This window comes from Schistocerca piceifrons, chromosome 3 (assembly GCF_021461385.2).
Source record: "Schistocerca piceifrons isolate TAMUIC-IGC-003096 chromosome 3, iqSchPice1.1, whole genome shotgun sequence".
Lineage (NCBI taxonomy): Eukaryota > Metazoa > Arthropoda > Insecta > Orthoptera > Acrididae > Schistocerca > Schistocerca piceifrons.
The window spans coordinates 926,027,926-926,044,069 of record NC_060140.1 but is presented as its reverse complement, the minus strand read 5'-3'; the positions used below and the strand labels follow the sequence as shown (position 1 = coordinate 926,044,069).

Here is a 16,144-nt window from a genome sequence, read left to right as displayed (position 1 = left end):
GGAACACTAACGCAAATAATAAAAACCGCATGGGTTCTTACTGTATTTAACACGAAAATAAACTCTAGAAAACCTCACAAAATCACATGTTCTCAAGACACTGCTTCGAACAAGATAGTAAACTATTTATAGCGCAAGAGAGGACGATAAATTTGAATTTGTAACCCAACGAATTGAAAAGATATTACGCGATTTCATAAATCGGCTTCCATTTTACGAAACGCGAGCAGTCTATGAGTCTTTGTGCCGCCACTCGCAAAGATACCATTCCAGGTTATAATTCACTGCAAGTTCTGTGCGTGGAATGATCACAACATAACTGTGCGAATTTTTAGACTCTGAAATTACATACAGTTCGTCTATTTATCACAACGGCAAGCTGTTGTAAAGATCTCATCCAGAATCTGCACCTTTGCACGGCAGTAAATCGAAAACCAGCCAGGCGAGATTAGTTCTATGCGAACTATATGGCCTCGTGGCTAGGCACGGCTAACATTTCCTGTTGGCTGAAGACCACAGCAGCACTCCAAAGAAACAAACATGCTTCAGTGGGGAGACAAAGAGAGAGCACAAAGAGCTTCGCTGGAGTAATCGAAGCTGGCCATAGTGCGAACCCGCAGATCATTGTTAAGGATAAACTCGCTATTTTAGGAAGCAAAAATATTGTGGGCAAAACGAAAGCGCAGTTAAATAGACAACTTTCAAGGCTCAATCAGGGCATTTTTTTCTTCCACCTTTTTACGAGTAAGTATCACGTACCTTTCACAGCGAGTTGCTCTTCTTTTCCCGGATGCAGACAACTGAATCAACGCAAGTATGTAGAAGGATTGTGGATCCATTATTGAACGTTAAAGGGGCTTTCTCGGAGGAAATCTGTTTTGAGGTACTGGTGCCAGCAAACTATACTGGGATTCCTTAGCTTGACATGCCGCAAACCAAGTTATTTCCCCAGATGTAAAAATTTGGAATGATTCTGAACCAAGTCATTTTCCCAGAGGCAACATGACTGACAAAATTTTGTCAAATTGTTCAAACGGTTCAAATGGCTCTGAGCACTATGGGACTTACCTGAGGTCATCAGTCCCATAGACTTAGAACTACTTAAACCTAACCAACCTAAGGACATCACACACATCCATGCCCGAGACAGGATTCGAACCTGCGACCGTAGCAGCAGCGCGGTTCCCGATTGAAGCGCCTAGACCCGCTCGGCCACAACGGACGGCTAGCACAGTGTGTGTCGACCCATATCTCAAGCACAATAACAGAAATCCTTGGGTAACAGAAGAAATATTGAATTTAATTGATGAAAGGAGAAAATATAAAAATGCAGTAAATGAAGCAGGCAAAAAGGAATACAAACGTCTCAAAAATGATATCGACAGGAAGTGCAAAATGGCTAAGCAGGGATGGCTAGAGGACAAATGTAAGGATGTAGAGGCTTGTCTCACTAGGGGTAAGATAGATACTGCCTACAGGAAAATTAAAGAGACCTTTGGAGAGAAGAGAACCACTTGTATGAATATCAAGAGCTCAGATGGCAACCCAGTTCTAAGCAAAGAAGGGAAGGCAGAAAGGTGGAAGGAGTATATAGAGGGTTTATACAAGGGCGATGTACTTGAGGACAATATTATGGAAATGGAAGAGGATGTAGATGAAGACGAAATGGGAGATAAGATACTGCGTGAAGAGTTTGACAGAGCACTGAAAGACATGAGTCGAAACAAGGCCCCGGGAGTAGACAACATTCCATTAGAACTACTGATGGCCTCGGGAGAGCCAGTCATGACAAAACTCTACCATCTGGTGAGCACGATGTATGAGAGAGGCGAAATACCCTCAGACTTCAAGAAGAATATAATAATTCCAATCCCAAAGAAAGCAGGTGTTGACAGATGTGAAAATTACCGAACTATGAGTTTAATAAGTCACAGCTGCAAAATACTAACGCGAATTCTTTACAGACGAATGGAAAAACTGGTAGAAGCCGACCTCGGGGAAGATCAGTTTGGATTCCGTAGAAATGTTGGAACACGTGAGGCAATACTGACCTTACGACTTATCTTAGAAGAAAGATTAAGAAAAGGCAAACATACGTTTCTAGCATTTGTAGACTTACAGAAAGCTTTTGACAATGTTAACTGGAATACTCTCTTTCAAATTCTGAAGGTGGCAGTGGTAAAATACAGGGAGCGAAAGGATATTTACAATTTGTACAGAAACCAGATGGCAGTTATAAGAGTCGAGGGGCATGAAAGGGAAGCGGTGGTTGGGAAAGGAGTGAGACAGGGTTGTAGCCTCTCCCCGATGTTATTCAATCTGTATATTGAGCAAGCAGTAAAGGAAACAAAAGAAAAATTCGGAGTAGGTTTTAAAATTCATGGAGAAGAAGTAAAAACTTTGAGGTTCGCCGATGACATTGTAATTCTGTCAGAGACAGCAAAGGACTTGGAAGAGCAGTTGAACGGAATGGACAGTGTCTTGAAAGGAGGATATAAGACGAACATCAACAAAAGCAAAACAAGGATAATGGAATGTAGTCGAATTAAGTCGGGTGATGCTGAGGGAATTAGATTAGGAAATGAGACACTTAAAGTAGTAAAGGAGTTTTGCTATTTAGGGAGTAAAATAACCGATGATGGTCGAAGTAGAGAGGATATAAAATGTAGACTGGCAATGGCAAGGAAAGCGTTTCTCAAGAAGAGAAATTTGTTAACATCGAGTATAGATTTAAGTGTCAGGAAGTCGTTTCTGAAAGTATTTGTATGGAGTGTAGCCATGTATGGAAGTGAAACATGGACGATAACTAGTTTGGACAAGAAGAGAATAGAAGCTTTCGAAATGTGGTGCTACAGAAGAATGCTGAAGATAAGGTGGGTAGATCACATAACTAATGAGGAGGTATTGAATAGGATTGGGGAGAAGAGAAGTTTGTGGCACAACTTGACTAGAAGAAGGGATCGGTTGGTAGGACATGTTTTGAGGCATCAAGAGATCACAAATTTAGCATTGGAGGGCAGCGTGGAGGGTAAAAATCGTAGATGGAGACCAAGAGATGAATACACTAAGCAGATTCAGAAGGATGTAGGTTGCAGTAGGTACTGGGAGATGAAGAAGCTTGCACAGGATAGAGTAGCATGGAGAGCTGCATCAAACCAGTCTCAGGACTGAAGACCACAACAACAACAACATAACCCAGTAGATAGCCCGTCAAAAACTGAACATAGAACAAGCAAGAAAACAGGAAGAATGTGAAATGAACTGTGAAAAAGAGGCAAAATCGGATTAGCGAACGGTACTTTGCATCTTAGTTTTGCCTAGCCCCTCCTAAAATAATACATAGCTTGCTTTACCCAGACAAAATCGTACAACCACTAGTCCGCCAATCAGGCAAGAGAACCACTTCCAAATGAGTCTCTGGTAATCCATCAAGAAAAGTGGGACATTAGCTGGACAAGAGATACTTGAATAATGATAACAAAACCAGCGGATGTATTTGAATACAACATCGTTCATTCTTTTTTAAACATGCTATCTGCTTCGAAACCAAATGGTGTCATCTTCAGGCCCCAAGCGTAATCTGCCATCCACAACCGTTTTCATGTGCAATGAACAGAATCGTATGTAGTGGGCAAAAATTAACTACATTCCGTACCTTCCATGGCAGTAACAAGTCTAGCATTGTCAGATGACAACTTCGACCATTTTTTCGGCTAGCGTATGGCACAAAAGTCATTCTAGAGTGCTTGCATACAAAGAATTTAACAGAGGAACAAAACTTATTTTAAGACATAAAGTAATTACATACATTGGCTTCAAGCGGGCATTGATTGAAATCAATGGGAAAGTTGAAAATTTGTACCGGAACTGGAATCAAACCTGGGACTCCTGCTTACTGGACATATGCTTTGACCACTTTTTTCGTCCCTTCACTCAGTGTTTTTTCCTTTTTTTTTTTTCTCTGAGCCATCCGGACACAGTGGTCAGTGTAACTGCACAGACGGACTACCCTACCTCGCCTTCTGTCAGAATCAAATTCTCAACTTAACCATCACACACACACACACACACACACACACACATATATATATATAACTCATTTTCTTTATGTTTGATTAAAATTGATTAACCATTGCCTCACAACCACTGAGGAAGGATGCATAAGACATTATTGATTGATCTGTTGCAATTGTTTATGTCATTTATGATGACAGTCCGAATCGTTTCCCTATCAGAGTGGTGCAAGTAGTATAACATTAAATCAATCAGTCGGTTAATTGCCAGACTCAAATTGACCGATGAGTTTCTAATGTGCCACAAGGTCGATCGTCTCTCTTACCACATGCTCGCAGGCCACCTGGTTGTTGCTGATACTCGGTTCATTCTCAAAGATCTTTTAGCTTCTAAGAATTTTTAGAATATTGCAGCCCGGTCAGCAACTGTGATAGACTAATATACTGAAAAATCCGCCTCAGTTGTGAAAATTTTCTGGTCTTTACCCAGGTTTCGACTGGAATAATCTAGCTTTCTTCAGAAGCATAAAATTACTATAACATGCCAGAGTAAGGCACAGTCAACATTAAAAATTAAAACCTATAGTGCCGTGGTACCATGTCTAATTAAAACTACTTAACTGAAGTCCAGCCCCGGCATCACTTCCATGTACAACAGTAAGTGCCAACGTAGTTGGCGTCAGTGTTTTGGGACCTAAAAGGCGCGATTTTGGTCGAATTTCTGCCTCAGTGGGAGACCATCAATGCACAATGATACTGTGAGACCATAAAAAATCTCGAGAGGAACATTCGAAAGAAAAGAAGGGGACTGCTGACAACAGGAGAGTACTCGCTGCACGACAACCTGCTTTCTCACACAGTCTTAGTCACCAAGGTGCTCCTGGACTCATTTGGTGACGATGACGTTTGGTTTGTGGGGTGCTCAACTGCGCAGTTATCAGTACCCCTACAAATTCCCAACCTTTGCACGGCCCAATCTCGCCACTTTCATGAATGATGATGAAATGATGAGGAGAACACAAACATCCAGTCATCTCGAGGCAGTTGAAAATCCCTGACCCCGCTGGGATTCGAACCAGGGACCCCGAGCTCGGGAAGCGCCAACGCGACCCGTATGACCACGAGATGCGGACTGGACTCATTTGGGTGGGATGTCTTGAGCCAGACCCCCCCCCCCCCCACCTTCCCATATTCCCCTGACTTCGCGCCTTCAGATTATCGTCTTTTCACCTCCCTAAAAGTACACATGAGTGTACATTTTCAACTGTTGAGTATGTGCAGGGAGAGGTTCGGAACTTAGGGGAAGGGGCTGGAGGGAGAGTTCTTCAATGAGGATATAAAGAATCTTGTACCATGGCTTCCCTCATGCCTTGAACTGGATGGCGATTATGTGGACAAAAAAGGCAAGAACATCCTGTAATTTTTTTAAATACATCTTTTTCTAAAAAAAAATATAGAAGTCTAGTACACTTACTTTCTGAACGTGTGTCGTACTGGCCCGCGTCCAGCAGCACGTGTCGAAGCTTCGTAATAAGTGGCTTGTGTCGCGCAGCTGGCGGCGACCGCGGTGTCTGCGGCGCTGGTGGACCGGCTGGGGCGTCGCGCGCTGCTGCTGGTATCGGCCGCCGTGATGTCGGCCTGCCTGGGGCTGCTGGCGGCGCAGGTTTCGGGCCTGCTGGCGGTCACCTGGCTGCCGCTGGCCGCCGTCGCGCTCTTCATCGTCGCCTTCTCGCTGGGCTTCGGCCCCGTGCCCTGGCTCCTGCTCGGCGAGCTCTTCACCCCGGACAACAAGCCCACGGCCGCCGCCGTCTGCGCTACCGTCAACTGGCTCCAGGTGAGCTGTCCCCGCTGTTGTTGTTGTTCTTCCTGCTGGTGTGGTCTTCACTCTGAAGAATAATATGGTGTAGCTCTGCACAGTACTCGATTCAGCGTAACTACTGCAACCTATATCCATCTGAACTCATGAAAAGGTGAAACAGCGCTTCCCAACTGTTAGGCGACCACCCGACTACTCTATCACCTGGCCTGATCTTGAAGTATCTGTAGTAACCAAAACCAACCTCGGGAACGCCTTGTGCTGCGGGATCGGAGCCGCCAGGCGGGGAAGCCGCCGGAGGTGGAGCACGCACCACCGGGTAAACACAAGGACGAGTCGGACGACAGACCAACGACAACTGACAACAACCGACAACGACCGACTATGACCGACACAACAATGAAGAGATAAACAATGGAGGCTTGTAGAAATCACAACACCAAACACCAACAGTAAAACCACTTGGAACCAGAGCCAGGCAAATGCCAACAACGAGCTACGACCAGAACGCAGTACCGCCGAGATAGAGACGCAATCCAGAGCGAGTACCAGACTGCCTGGACTAGGGCAGAGCGGGTCCCTATATACGAAACCGGAGGGAGCGGCTATTGGCCGCGGTCTGCACATGGTGTAGCGGTGGCGCCCTCGCTGCGTGGAAGAGCAGCCGCAGACGCGGAGCCCTCTATGGGCTGGCCACGTCCATTTGTTCTGGCGCGTGTTCGACTTCCGCGGCAGGAGGTACTAAAGTATCGAACTCATCTCCACCTTGTCTTCGCAGTCATAGTGAAGTAGATCAAGGATGATTAAAGGTTGGGCTGAAGGGGACAGAACACCTGACTTAAATAAGAGTAGAGTACAGACTCAATGAGATACACTGATCATCATAAAAGATTCTGCGCCGAGGAGGATTCGACCAACCCACTGCAGACTGGGTGGGTCTGTTGTACAGTATTGTCTATGCCAACAATTAAGTTTGCACAGTCGGCTGCACAACTGGGAAGCTTAGGCTTGACTCAGTCATGCCGATTGGCTGATATAAGATGGTCCCAAATGATCATGTCGGCCCATACTATAGTTGGTAATGTCATTAGAGCATCAACTGAATGCGCAGTTGACACGTTTGACAGTGGACTGCCTTCTTAGACGAGTTCGAGAGGAGCCACACCATGGGGCTGTGAGAGGCTCTGTAGTCCTGTCTTAATATTGCATGCTGCACCGGTTGTACAGAGACCACCTTTGTCGACTGTTGACAGAAATAAAGGAAGGCGTGCATGAACAATGTACAGCATCTGAAAGTCTGAAACACACCACATGAAGGGAGGGCTGACAGATTGTCCACCATGCATCAACGGATCCAAGAACAAAGATAGGGGCCATTCAGTGACCTGTGTTCTGTTCAACATCCCATATCTGCTTGTACCATCGGCAGGCTGTTGAAGGTCTGACCACACACTGACCATTATGAAGCATGCCACTCACAGCCAAGCAGCGTTACACCCGACTCACCTATGTCAGCAATGATGGATATGGAGCCCTGCAGACAGGCACTGAGTCATTTTTAGAGCCTTCGAGGCGATGAGCTCTGGGTCCATGTCCGCAGGTGCAATGGAGAGCGCTATGAGCTGTGGCTTACGGTCTCCCATCACAAATACCACCATCCTGGTATGATAGTGTGGGGAGCGATATCCGATGGTGTCTGTTCAACACCAGTGTTCCTAACAGCCTCTGTGACAACAAGACAGCAGCACATGGAGGGCACAACTGATGGCTCCGCCTGTGCCTATTTCAACTGAACAACACTTATCCTCATCTGCTGCCACCTCCCGAATGTACCTTTCCTTTGTGAATACTCCTCCATGGTCAACCACATAGCCCAGTCTCACACTGCTCGAGAATGTCTACTGAGCCATGGAGCAAGACATCATGACTCCAGCTCCATTCAACAATTTACAGGAACTAAGCGCTCAGGTGTAAGCGACTTGGGATGCAGTACCTCAGGAGTGCATCCGCGACCTGTACAAGTCCATGCCACAACTTCTCGACACTCGTATTTACAAGCTAAGGGACCTGACGCATATTAACCTGTACTTTCTGGGGCCATGTAGTGCAATCAACTTTGGTTGTTGGAAGCTGAAAGTGTAATCATTTCGTATACATAGTAGCATCTACCTGCCTGCCAACAATGATTGCAATCCGCCTTGGCCTTCTGGGTGCAACCCTTCTTGTGATGATCAGTGTGTCTGTATATCGATAAAAGACCCACAAATACATTAATTATGAAGTCGCACGATTGAAAAAGGAAAGGCAGGGACGGAAATAGGTGGAAAAATGTCACAATAAGAGATGGTTATTAGTGAACCAGTCGAAAACACTTGATCTACTCGAGAGAAAATCACACAGGTAAGTAATCATACACAACTCAAGAAACCAAACACATAACTCAGGACGATTGCGAGAGATACTGTCTAATGGCGGCGCACGATAGTACAACGTGGCAGATTAGTTCAGGATCCCCATGGAGGGTAGTCCATATGATATCTTAATTATGAGTTGCCATAGTCATTCTGTATGTTCCGATTATCGTAACTAGCGGGAAAAGAAGTCATTAACTAATGTTGATGGTGTTAGGACAGCGACCAGCCACAAATTTACTTTCCGTTCCTTTATTCAAAGGAAACCATTACCAGTTTCGAATCGTTGTGATTCATCCTCAGACTGTTTACACGCATTCTTTATGACATTTGGTGTGTTTTTACATATTAATTGTCGTGAAACGTCGGTTTCGAGTGTTTGTTTTCATAACATTCGTCCAGCAGATGTAAATGCATTCCCACTGCATCCTCGTTGTTGCACATGTAAATAGTTCTCACTGTACACTTTAGATTTGTCGCTGAGATCATTTCAACCACGCACCACATGTTTTGATACATGCAAAGAGCTTACAAACATATGAGTATCACAGATGCTATGATATATCGTAGCATTTGACGATGATGTCCTATGTTTGGAAAGGATCATATATTCATTTACATATCCTTTTACATTAGTACAGAGACATTGAATTTTTGAGTTGATATTGCTAAATTAATTATAAAGTTTTTTATATACATTTAGAACTGTAAAGGTAAAATAGTATATTATTTAATTACATTTGACATCATGAGAATTATAGTAACATATAAATTTGCTACTTGATCTGCAGATAGGTGTATTAATATTATTTGCTTTGGAGGCCGGAAAGTAATTTTTGGAAAATTTTCAGGAAAGGGGTGTTAGCTAACTCTGTTTGTTCATTAAGGATATAGTCTGTGGTGCTGTTTTTGTGTGTGTGTATTTCTAATTCTTCTAATATATTCATAGTGGCTCCTTTTTCTGCTAGATGCAAAATTTTTAAGTTGTCCTCAATGTTTCCCACTGAATCGTTTTCTTCAGCAATATGGGCTGCAAATGCTGATTTGTTCAAGTTACCAAGTCTTAGAGCATCAATATGTTCTTTGTATCTAATTTCAAAACTTCTGCCTGTCTGTCCAATGTATAATTTTGGGCATGTATTACATTTGAGTTTGTATATTCCTGATTTACGATAGGGACTCTTGGAGGTATTTACATAATGGATTACAAATAATAAATTACAACAAAGAGTGGCACCTTCTGCACCATGTTGCTGCAGTCCCAACTTGGAGAGTCTCGCCATAGACATATGTGGAGAGTAGCAGCTGTTATGCCTGTCCCACATCCGAACTGATTCAGTTTGCACCAGGTGATATGAAGAAGAGCCCTTGTGAGGCCAACTGAGCAGCTACTTGATTGAGAAGTAACGACTCCGGTCTCGTAAACTGTCATACGGCCGGGAGAGTGGTGTGCTTACCACATGCCCATCTCTATCCGAATCCAGTAACGCCTATGGGCTAAGGATGACATGGTGGCCGTCTGACACTGTTGCGCCTTCATGACCTGGTCGGGAGGAGTCTACTTTTAGATATGAAGAAGATTGAAGCTGGGAGTCTGGTAGTTGGGCAGAGACAGGATTGGCTCTTACTATAGGCATGTGACGGTTATCCATGTTGATGAGATTTGTTCAAATGTGAGTGAAATCTCATGGGACTCAACTGCTAAGGTCATCAGTCCCTAAGATTACACACTACTTAACCTGAACTATCCTAAGGACAAACACACACACCCATGCCCGAGGGAGGAGTCGAACCTCCGCCGGGACCAGCCACACATGACGAGATTTCAGTCAGGTTGTAGAACCCTGCTGAATGATATTATGTGTAGAAAGAGACTTATCCTTCTCTGTTGTTGTCCATAAACGAGCGAATGTGAGGTGGAGTGACGCTACTTACACCATGCTGCTGGTCGGAAATGGTTACATTCTTCACAATACGACAGGCAACAAAACAAAGGACACTGAACTGTAGATTCGCTGCGAAACAGTTAGTCTCAAAACAGATAGCTCTGTTTTGCACCTACTGATCATTTTGGCATTTCTTCTGTGTTGCAGGCGTTTACAGTGACGAAGGTGTTCGTGAACATGGAAGCTGCACTGGGCCTTTCGGGCGCCTTCTGCGTGTTCGCCGGCAGCTGCGCGGCTGCGGCTGCATTCGTGGCGCTGCTGGTTCCCGAGACGCGCGGCCGCTCGCTGCCGGAGATCCAGCGCCGCCTGGCGGGGCTGCCCGACGCCGTGGAGGCCGTGTGATTCCCCGTGCAGTGCCACGCCACCAGGGCAGCCAACCCACTCACTCTCAAGACTGAGGACGCAGCCCACCGCTGCGTAGGGTGCGTCCCGGTGTGACGCAGCCCACCGTCGAGCTCCTCTGTGCAGTTTCTCTGCTGTCGCTCGGCGTCACTCAAATAACAACTGCAACAAAATACACTCCCTGTCGCTGGAGTTCCTACCTGACTGATAGCACTGTAATGTTAACTAGTTCCTTCTTTAGATAATGTTGTCTATGTTGACTGTCTACCTCGGACATGTTGATCGATATACGTTTGTTTCTTATTTGTTGTTTTTACTACATACAACATTTTTTAATAAAACAATTTTAATTAAGTAAACAGATTGTTCTCTTTTTGTAAAAGATGGAACAGAAACAGGACTCTCAGCTGGAGGCATCCTCCTCAAACTTTGAAGGACCTAGAAACAAAACAAAGCGATGTGTAAAAATTGATGATATGCATTTGAAGCAACATGAACATTGGACTTTTCAGTGACTTCAAAGGGTGAGTAGCCATGACGTCTTGCTGTTTCACTCCCTTTAACTGAAGGGATTGGAAAAGAAACTGCTAACCCACAAAAGCGTTTTTCAAGTAACTTAATTTGATATGTTAGATTGTGAAATTTCATCATTTTTCCACTTATTGCTGGCTGCATTTGTTGCTATAGGTACACTTTTCTTCCTAAGTAAGAGAGATTCTTCGATTAATTTTTCATAGCGTACAAATAGTAGTTACAGGTGAATGAAACTCTAGAATTTTTCAAATCTATTAAAAAACTGTGGAAAAAATGAGATAATTAACTATAAAACTTGAATTTTTTCTAAACATGAAGTTTAAAATGTAACAGTTCATTTATTTTTTCATATATTAAATAACTTCTAGAGTTTCATACACCTGAAACTATCGTTTGTATGCTGTGCAAAAGTCATTGAAGAATCTTTCTTACTTAGGAAGAAAAGTTTACCTATAGCAACAAATGCAGCCAGTAGTAAGTGAAAAAATGATGATATTTTACATGTAAAAAAATGTGTTTTGTTACGTTTTGAGCTTCCACTGCTGTGAGTATGAATCCTGAATCCTTCCTGGTCATGCTGTTAAAGTTTTATGAATTTATTTGTAAAAGTATAGACAGTGGAAATTAAAATGTCCTGTGGTGCCTCTCCTGCTCCACGTCGGCCTGTTTGACGTCCTACCCCCCCTTAAATTCAAAGACAAGGGTATGAATAAAATAAGACAACACAATGTATGTAGTAAACAGCGTTTTCTAGCAGTACCTATGGAACTAACTGTTATCAGCATACAGCACATTTAAAACGCACCAGATGATGTGTCAAAGATAATCCTAACTAAACTGAGTGTTAGCACTTTTTCCTACCAACCACGTCAGTTGTTCTGTAGTTCCAAAGATCAATAATTACCAAAATATTACTTTTTTGTACTCCTAGTGGAAATAATGTTTCATAAACTTTTATTATGGCTCTAAATTCAAAAATGCTAGTTCAGTTGATGTGTTAGCTACTAATTTCTTTTACAGTCATTGCTATTCAGACTTTCTCTGAAACATGGTGCTGCCTTGCAGTGTGTGGAAGCATGTTGCAGTATGATAAAGGGCTGTTTATCTAAAGGTTTTATATCTCTTGATAAAAATGTAGTATGAGCTGTAATATGGGAAAAACGTAGAATAAAATTGAAATATCATCAAATAGATCCTATACATTGCTATGGTGGCTGTTCTAAGCAAAATAACAGTAGTGGAATAAATTTAGGTATAACTTTGATTCTTATCAATGGTTTCTTAATTTTTCCTTGCTGTTCTTTAAAGGTATATGTAAAGCAAAGTGTTAGTCTAGCTTTCAGATTCTTAGAAAGTATTATTTACACAAATAGAATAATAGTGATTTTAATTCGTCGTTGTAACACCATAAAAATCCTGATCAATCACTGATAGATACGAAAAATCTCTTAGGAAGTGCCTTGTCTTATACGTTGACTTATAAACTTAGTGTCACTAAATAAAATAGTCAGTACATTAACCTATCTCTATTCTTTGGTGTTGCTGACTTGAAGACAGCTTTATATTTTTTTACAAGTAACATTTAAATCAAAATAAACAACAAAAATACATATCTTGCATCCAAAAGAAATGCAGCTGTCTGTTCTATAGTAGTATTGTACCTTACAAGTAGTTTGAGACATTCTTAGACTGTTGGTAAACTATTGAAATTCATGTTGGGTAGTCACTACATTTCATCAAGTAAGATTGAAAATGACAGAATAACTAACAATAAGATGAAAACTTTGCAGGCATTCTAAGAGTTCTTTAAATTTTTGTATATTTTAAGAGATAGATATAACAGATAAAAACAATGGCATTCCAAAACTAATGCCAGATGAAGTATACAAAGCCATTCAGGGTGTGAAGAAAAGAAAGGCACTAGGATATGACGGTGATTCAACAGTAATTATTACAGCTGGAGGAAAAATTTAACAAAAGGAACCTACACAGTTATTCACAAAACGTTTTTGCCTTACGATTGTTCAGTAACACTGGAACACTTCTGCAATTATGCTACTTCACAAACTGTGAGTTATCCTGAAGAATAGAACAATCAATATAAATAACTTCTGTCCTAGGATTCACAGATTTCAAGAAAGCCTTTTACACAGTTACAACTTATTCTTTACTACATGGTCTTGAAAACCAAAGCATTGATTCATTCTGTATTAGTACAATGAAGAAGATATACACATGCACATTCCATTACATTTCATCAATACAGAAGTTAAGGAAGGTCACATAAGGTGCTTTCATATCACCAGGACTAATGTCAGAAATTGCAGACAAAGTTTTCAGATTCTTAAACTAAGAAAAAGAGCAATTGCGTGTTAATAGAGCTTACTTGAACATCTTGCAGTGTATGGTTAACATTATATTGTTTCCCTCGGTGCAAAAAACCTCAACAATTAATCAAATAGTTTCATAGAGGTATTTTGAAGACAGAACTTAAATACTGAAATATTAATTATGACAATGCAATGATAGAACAAGTTCATTAGTTTTTGCATTTAGAGTAGTTAAAAGAGACAACTAAATAGACAGCAAAAATAAATAACAGAAGATTAAAAAAGATCTGAATTAATTTGATAAACTAAACAAAGTTTTCAAAATTAAGCCCCCATTTTATCTAGGAAGGGAAGTTAACACTCAAGCTACATTTTATATTTTTATTTGTGGCAGTGTGGTATGTACTTTATGTTGAAACCATTGGAAAACTAACGGTTTCCCATTGAACATTAGAACAAAGCATGATGGGATATACTGGAAGGGACAAGGAAACCAATAAATACATCTGGGAATAAAGTGTATCTGAAGACTTAATTATGACTCATGAAAGGAAATTGACATGCAGTCAGGCAAAAGGGCAGTACATGGGACAAAGATATATTTGATTAGATTGAAAGAGATAATAGAAGACTAAGAAGGAGAACTACTTGAAATTGGTTACATGAGGCTACAAAAAAGCAGAAATAACATAAAGGCACGTACCTGAAGACAAAAAGGTTTGGAGAAACCTGGAGAAACCTTTATCCAGCAGTGAATGTTATATGATGGTGGTTATGATCACAATGAACAAAATATGTTACAACACATGAAACAGAGAGCTGCGAGTACTTTCTCGTGGAAATGGAATGACTATGGCGTGCATAGCAGTAAAATCAGATTGGACAAGAGTTATACAAATAGAAACTACGAGATATATGGTCCTAGAAAGAATGGAGTTTGAGAAAAGAAAGATGAAATGCCACTGTGAGTAAGTGAAAATGACAAGTTAAATGAGGAAGTAAAGTCAGGTGGGTGAGAGTACACAAAGGAAAACAATACAAAGGATAATTACTCAAAGCTTAGTAAAAGAACAGAATCAAGATTATGTGAAAGTAAATAAGATAGCTAGAGTTTTACAGGACAGCAGAAGTCTACATGTGAAAATAAGATGAAATTTTAATGGTGTATTGACAATTAAGATATTAGAAATGAGGCATTATCTCGAATAAGACGAAAATAGAGTGAGGAATCAGTCATGGTCTTTTGTAGGCATCATCTTGAAATTCGCCTGAACTGATTTAGAAAATCACAGAAGATCTAAATATTGATGGCTGGATTGACAGTTCATATCCTTGCCTTCTGAGTTGTGACTACTACCTTGTCTGCTTGTGAAGGTGGAAGGAAAGTAAAGAATGTAAAGAAAGTAGTTGTAATCACCTACCACGTCCCAGCAGGAAGTCAACTCAGTATTTTTAACTGAAATTAGCTGAGCAGTGCTTGTTGATTCTTGTTGTGATTTCCTATTTCTCAAGACTGGTGATGGAGAGAAGTGAGAAGTTACAGATATGGCCTAATGTAATTTCGAAAAGGTGAGTGCATAACGGAATTGGTCAATCAAGTTATGCTTTATGGTTAATTGAGTGTTGGACTTCTTTTCTGAGAGATTACAGGTTCATTGGTGCAAAAGGAAAGATCTGAAAATTTTCTAATCGGTCTTTCGATCACATCAATGGTGGACAGCTCCATACCACCACTTCTGCATTTCTTTAACCAAATAGCTAACAAATCTGGTAATTATATGAGGTTAATACAAAGAGATAAGTTTGGGTTGTTAAATAAATAAATTTGAAAGGTATTAATCTAAATATACATTAAGATATTCATGGTTCTTAAGAGCTAACAAGATAAATGCTCACATAGGGAAAGCCGAAAAACAAGACAATACGAAACACCAAGGAATCTGTTTGCTGGCAAAAGAAAAAATTATGCTGCACCTTTTATTTATTAACACAAAGTATTACAAGTACTTATTAACATTTGTGTACTCTGTGGTCCATCCATTTCATTCTTCATAAACATAAGGAAAGGAAAATATTCTTCGGATCTTATGCTTCCTAACACTAATCTAGTGAAAAAGCAAATAATAACAACTCAATGTACCTTTACGAACTGGAAAAAGAAAACGAGTTTGAAAGTCACGTCATCTTAAAATTGAACAGCAAATATATAATCTATCTAGGTATTTTCTCAAATATTTAGAACAGCTACGTTTTAGAGCTAGAAGCTTAACCCTATTTCCAAATAAAATTCGTGAAGAGAAGTGTGACATTATCTATCAACTTTTCTTAATTAATTTTATGCTCTCATTATTAAGTTCTGTCTACAACTAGCTTAATTCTGACAACATCAGTGGATATGGACTATGAAATAATTTTGTGCATCATTTTGAAGGTGTCAAGACCTAAACACAGTGAAAGTTCATTGCATTTTATTTATGGTGATTATTGTGAAGAGAAATTTTCACAATTATTTTGCCAAGTTCAATACAGCACAGTCGGCTTCACCAACAGATGATAGTCTAACTATAAAAAAATTATACTGTGCTATAAAACATAATTTTCAAGCTCATTCCATTGTGTGCATAGCACAGATATCCTAATACTGTAAATTCAGAAGGCTGGAATGCATTCCAGAATGGTCTCCAGAAGAATCAGCTCATTTATATTGTGGCAAAAGAAACTATAACTGTCAGTAAACGTTTATAAAGACTGC

The 16,144-nt window shown here is 40.9% G+C and overlaps 1 protein-coding gene across 1 annotated transcript in view; it reads left to right on the top strand.

Moving 5' to 3' along the window:
• Positions 1 to 10,887, top strand: part of LOC124787653 (facilitated trehalose transporter Tret1-2 homolog) — a 66,496-nt gene extending 55,609 nt beyond the window's left edge. Inside the window, exons 6-7 of the mRNA XM_047254452.1 lie at positions 5,566 to 5,847; positions 10,334 to 10,887. Coding sequence (XP_047110408.1) covers positions 5,566 to 5,847; positions 10,334 to 10,528 — 477 coding nt within the window. The 3' untranslated portion in view covers positions 10,529 to 10,887. The remainder of the gene's footprint in view (positions 1 to 5,565; positions 5,848 to 10,333) is intronic.
• Positions 10,888 to 16,144: the final 5,257 nt, after the last annotated feature.